The 1,731-nt window shown below is 42.0% G+C and overlaps 1 protein-coding gene across 4 annotated transcripts in view; it reads right to left on the minus strand.

Moving 5' to 3' along the window:
* Positions 1-1,731, minus strand: part of UTP4 (UTP4 small subunit processome component) — a 28,591-nt gene that overhangs the window by 26,659 nt on the left and 201 nt on the right. For 2 of the 4 annotated variants that reach the window (XM_079116863.1, XM_079116861.1), the window contains exon 2: positions 827-987. In XM_079116863.1, the coding sequence (XP_078972989.1) occupies positions 827-985 (159 nt within the window). In that variant the 5' untranslated portion in view covers positions 986-987. Of the gene's footprint in view, positions 1-826; positions 988-1,437; positions 1,717-1,731 lie in introns of those variants that run through there. The other 2 variants (XM_079116862.1, XM_079116864.1) reach the window with 2 other exon arrangements.

Consider the following 1,731-nt stretch of genomic DNA (forward strand, 5'->3'; position numbering starts at 1 on the left):
AACAGTCCTCTGTGTATAACCAAAGGATGTTTCCTCTAATTAAATGTTCTTTGTTCCCAAATATAGTATGGCATTTAAGTCAACATTCTCTCAGACAGCTAAACTTAGGAACACATCATCAGAGTTTCTGATATTAAGGAGCTGGGGTTGTAACTTAGTGGTTGAGTACCTGCCTAACGTGTGAGGCACTGTGTTCCATCCTCAGCACCACATAAAGATAAATAAATGCCCATCTACAACTAAAAAAAAAAACTTTAAAAAAGTTTCTGATATTAAAATGTTTCATCATTTCTTTTAACTGACAATGAGACAGGTACTGACACAACCAGCAGGAAATGTCTTCTTATCAAAGTTGCAATGGTCTACACAATTTCCCTTGTGGCCAAAAGATCCAGTAAACCTGTTTCCAAATGACAAGCAGTGATATGCCAATAATCTAGGTAGGATTTTTCTAACCAACATCACAAAGGTCAAAACTCTGAGCTTCTCATGCTGGGGCTGTAGCTTGCACTAGGATTGTGGCTCAGTGGTAGAACACTTGTCTGGCATGTGTGAGGCCCTGGGTTCAATTCTCAGTACTGCATATAAATAAACAAAAGTCCACTGACAACTAAAAAAATATGAAAACAACAACAACAACAAAAACTCTGAGCTTCTCTGTCAGACAAGAAATCTCACGGTTATTACAGAAATTCTGAAGTTCTAAACAACTACTATAAGCAGTAGGGAGTCATTTGATTTCTTTGAATATAAGACACACAAGTTGTAGAACTGAATTTAAGAAATTAACATCTGAAACACCAAATCAGTCTCCTGAATGACTTACTTTCTCTTGAAAGTAGTTTGCTGACAAGTTATAAATTTCCACAGTGCCATCTGTTCGTGAAACAGCCAATCTGTTTGACTGATTATTGTAAGCCACACAACGGATCCCTGGTGGAACATAATTAAAGAAACGTACTCGATGGACCTTAAATTCACCCATTCCTAGGGAGGGGGAAAAAAAGTCATTATTGTTAAACATTAAGTGTAATATGTCACATGTACTCATTTCCATATTGTCACTATTCTGGATGAAAGGCTCCAAGTAAATCTCACTGAAGTTCATTTCTAAATATCTAATTAAGCTTTCGTGCCACATGTAAGAACCTATCAATCTCCAGAAGCTCAGTATAGTTTAAATAAGGATGCTTCAGCAAATAAACTCCAAAGGGCCCTGCTCACAGTTCCAGAATTCCAACCTCTTGGGATTTTTACTAAAATCTGCATTTTAGTAAGCACCTCCCCCCAGTTCTACTGAATGTTAAGTCTGCAAATTACAGACCCAAATCTAAGGTAGTGACATGAGGTTGATACTTCAGGGGGAATCCAGAGTTCCTTAGGGAAAGAGGCGACAGAACTTGGTGATTTACTCTGGCTGCCTGGTCTAGCACCTACCCGGCAACACACTACTGGATCAGGGCAGGTCCGCCCTTCTCTCATCCACCTTCAAGGTTAGAAACCCATAAGTAGAGCGCGCGCATACGGCCTTGCGGAGCCCGGCCAAGGGAGTCTGGAGAGCGCGTGAGTTCTTCGCCACCTCTTTCCTTCCTCCCAGGGTCTACGAATTAGCCTCCACTCGACCTCGAGACAAGGGAATTGGCGATCTCTGCGGGGTACCGGCCCCCAGAGGGCCGCACCCCTTCTGACTCGGTCCTCACACCTTCTTCCCACGCCCCTTCCCCAACTCAC

Source organism: Sciurus vulgaris, assembly GCF_902686455.1.
Source record: "Sciurus vulgaris genome assembly, chromosome: 17".
In the NCBI taxonomy this organism is placed as follows: Eukaryota; Metazoa; Chordata; class Mammalia; order Rodentia; family Sciuridae; genus Sciurus; species Sciurus vulgaris.